At 41.7% G+C, this 3,508-nt stretch overlaps 1 protein-coding gene across 1 annotated transcript in view; it reads right to left on the bottom strand.

Moving 5' to 3' along the window:
- ryr2a (ryanodine receptor 2a (cardiac)) overlaps nt 1–3,508 on the bottom strand; it is a 554,599-nt gene that overhangs the window by 57,362 nt on the left and 493,729 nt on the right. Inside the window, 2 exon segments of the mRNA XM_037691577.1 lie at nt 1,221–1,354; nt 1,453–1,495. Coding sequence (XP_037547505.1) covers nt 1,221–1,354; nt 1,453–1,495 — 177 coding nt within the window.

Genomic DNA, 3,508 nt, shown 5'->3' with positions numbered 1-3,508 from the left:
ATATATATATATAGGCGTTTTAAATCCTTCCCACACTCTTGCAATATTCCGAACAATGTTTCTAAACTCTAAACGTTCTAAAAGAGCACAGAATGTCATGATTCCCTCTCTCTGCTTCTGCTGCTCTCAGCCACCCGCAAGTGTTCTTGGCCACGCCCACATATCAGGTCTGCACAGAGAACAGCTGATCAGCTGTTCAGCTGCAGGAGTAAGCTTTTTCTGCAGCTCTGGGCTGCACAAATGTGCAGCAGGTGCTAATTTATTTTAAATAAAAATTCCATGCCAATCGTGCGGCTCATCCATCAGTCAGCCAATTGTGTGTCATGTCCAATCTTATTTTGAAAAATAGTGATGGAGGGAATCTGCAATAAACAAACTGCGAAGTAGTGAGGGACTACTGTAGTTAGATTTGGTGTTTGGTAGCAGTACATTACACAACATAAAAAATTGGAAAGAAAAAAAAACATGAGAAAAATTGTAATTTATATAAATAAGATTTTTTTTTTTACCAACTTGGATGTATTGTTAGTGGACAGACTGAGACGGTTTGGACGTGTCCAGAGGAGGGACAGTGGGTATATTGGTAGAAGGATGTTATAAATGCAGCTGCCAGGAAAACAACAAAGAGGAGATATATGGATGCAGTTAGAGAGGACATGGAGGTAGTTGGAGTGAGGACAGAGGATGCAGAGGACAGAGTGAGATGGAGGAGGACTTGCTGTGGTGACAGACTGGATAGAGAAAAATAAACATGAATGCCTTATAATATGATTTGATAAACATGGGATTAAAAAATGCATGTGTGATGGATAGGGTCAAATTTTTCCTTTAAAAATGATAGAAAGTACTAAAATGACTGAAAATTTACAGGAACATTAAAGAACAATTCTGACAAACAAACAAACAAACAAAAAAATCAAAGGACCTTTAAGATTTTTATGGAACAATTGTGTTCAATGACAATGCCAAAAACAACAAAAAAAAACAATGTGTAGCTGATTTTTCCCCCTCATGGATCATATCAGAGTTAAATTCAGCTTTATGCTTAATATGTTTTCAATAAATTAAAAAAATATTTTTCTATTCATGTTTAGAGAACAGTTGTCTGTACGTCTTCTTCTATCTCAGTAACTGAGTAATAACACAATATTAATTATTATTATTTCAATAACACACACTCACAGATGTGTCTTTGCATGTGTGTGCACACACATACTTACACAGCTGCCAGTGAGCTGTCTTTCTTTGGCTTTCTTTTTTTGTGAGCGTTGCTGAAGTCCAAAGCGGCCTTGTCCAGTCCCAGCAACTCACTAATGCGGTCATGCCCGTAAAACTCCCCATATTTGTCCATCACCTGGGAGAGGAGAGAATTATTTAGAAAACAAAGATTCATCTATTGAAACTAGATCGTTTTCTTTAAACTTCAGGTCTAACAGTAACAGAAACACCCACCTTCCTCTTGACAAACTTATCCCAGTAGTTGTTGGGAAAAGATCTGAAAAAACAATATTTTTGTATTGTTGCAATTATTCAGCTTGGTAAAACAAGTCTAATGCAAAGTACAATATGAACGGCTGTTATTGTGAACTCCTTGAAGTTGTGGGTCTGTTTTTATGGACTCAGTCATTTGTATTTTTTTTTAGAACCTAACTAATAATCTCAGAAATACCTGGATTTTCACAGAAAACAATAATCTCCTCTGCAATTTTTTTGTTGTTGTTATTTTTGTGGCAATATATACTTATTCACCAGAGGAGCTGTAAATCCTCTGCTTTGTTGTGCAGTCATTATCTTCATTAATGACAATTGTACTGCACAACTGGTTCAACATCATCATCACCAGCAGTCTTCACCCACTGCTACCCTAACTATTTATTTTCATATGCACACTGAGCAATAAGTTGTACAAGCTTTTTTTGACAACAGCCAATATTCATGTTTTTGCACAATTTCTAAGGGTCTAAGACCATAGACCCCATGAATTTCAGGCGTCTACTGTTCTGTAATATTATATATAAATTGTTTTGAGCTGAGTTTAAAATTCAGAAACACTAAACAACACCTCACTGAATTTTACTATAGTTACTATCTTCCTCTATCATCAATGTCATCTAAAACTACAACTTTGGTTCCACAACCCTGCTTTTAGCTGAGCTTCCCAATAGTAAATTATAAATGGACTGTACTTACTGTATAAAGCGCCTTTCTACCTAATCAAGCTAGTCAAGACGTTTTACACTACAATCTGTGCCCTCATTTACCCATCCACACATTCATTCATTCAACACTTTACTAGATGTTTACAAAGAGAATATAACAAATCATTCTATATGCTGATGGAGAAGTACAGAGAGGGTCAGAAAGAACTCCATTGTATCTTTGTGGATTTAGAAAAAGCATATGACAGAGTGCCGAGGGAGGAGGTGTGGTATTGCATGAAGAAATCTGGAGTGGCAGAAAAGTATGTTGGATTGGTACAGGACATGTATGAGCTTGTATCATGTATGAGCATGTATCGGCTCTGAGCCCCTTGTTGTTTGCTCTGGTGATAGACTGACTAACAGATGAGGTCAGGTAGTAATCCCCATGGACTATGATGTTTGCAAATGACTGTAATCTGTGGTGAGAACAAGGAACAGGTGGAAGAGAACTTGGAGAGGTGAAGGTATGCACTTGAAAGAAGAGGAATGAAAGTCAGCCATAGTAAGACAGAGTACATGTGTGTGAATGAGAGGGAGGAGGTGGAACAGTGAGGATACAAGGAGCAAAGATCACAAAGGTGCAGGACTTCAAGTACTTGGGGTCCACTGTTGCAGAGTCTCATGTGAGACGGAGCTTTAACTCCCACGTCCAGGAGAACTTTGAACATGTTCCGGGGGAGGTGGGGGACATTGAGTCCAAGTGGGCCATATTCTGTGCCTCTATTGTCGAGGCGGCTTATCGGAGCTGCGGCCGCAAGGTTGTCGTGCCTGTCACGGCGGCACCCCTTGAACCCGATGGTGGACACCGTAGGTAAGGGATGCTGTCAGGCTGAAGAAGGAGTCCTATCGGGCCTTTTTGGCCCGTGGGACCCCGGAAGCAGCTGATGGGTACCGGCAGTCCAAGCAACATGCAGCTCGAGTGGTCACTGAGGCAAAAACTCGGGCATGGGAGGAGTTTGGAGAGGCCATGGAGAATGACTTACGCACGGCTTTGAGGTGATTCTGGTCCACCATCCGGTGTCTCGGGGGGGGGGGGGGGTACACCACTAACACTGTTTATAGTGGGGGTGGTGTGCTGCTGACCTCCACTCGGGATGTCGTGGGTTGGTGGGCAGAATACTTTGAAGACCTCCTCAATCCCACCGGCACGTCTTCCACTGAGGAAGTGAAGCCTGGGGACTCTGGGTCGGGCCCTCCAATCTCTGGTGCTGAGGTCACCGAGGTGGTTGAAAAGCTCCTCGGTGGCAGGGCCCCAGGGGCGGATGAGATCCGCCCAGAGTTCCTTAAGGCTCTGGATGTTGTAGGGT

The sequence above is a fragment of the Nematolebias whitei genome, chromosome 17 (assembly GCF_014905685.2).
Source record: "Nematolebias whitei isolate Nwh7 chromosome 17, NemWhi1, whole genome shotgun sequence".
NCBI classification, from domain to species: Eukaryota; Metazoa; Chordata; class Actinopteri; order Cyprinodontiformes; family Rivulidae; genus Nematolebias; species Nematolebias whitei.
Note: the sequence above shows the minus strand (reverse complement) of the source record. Positions and strands in the feature narration are given on the sequence as shown.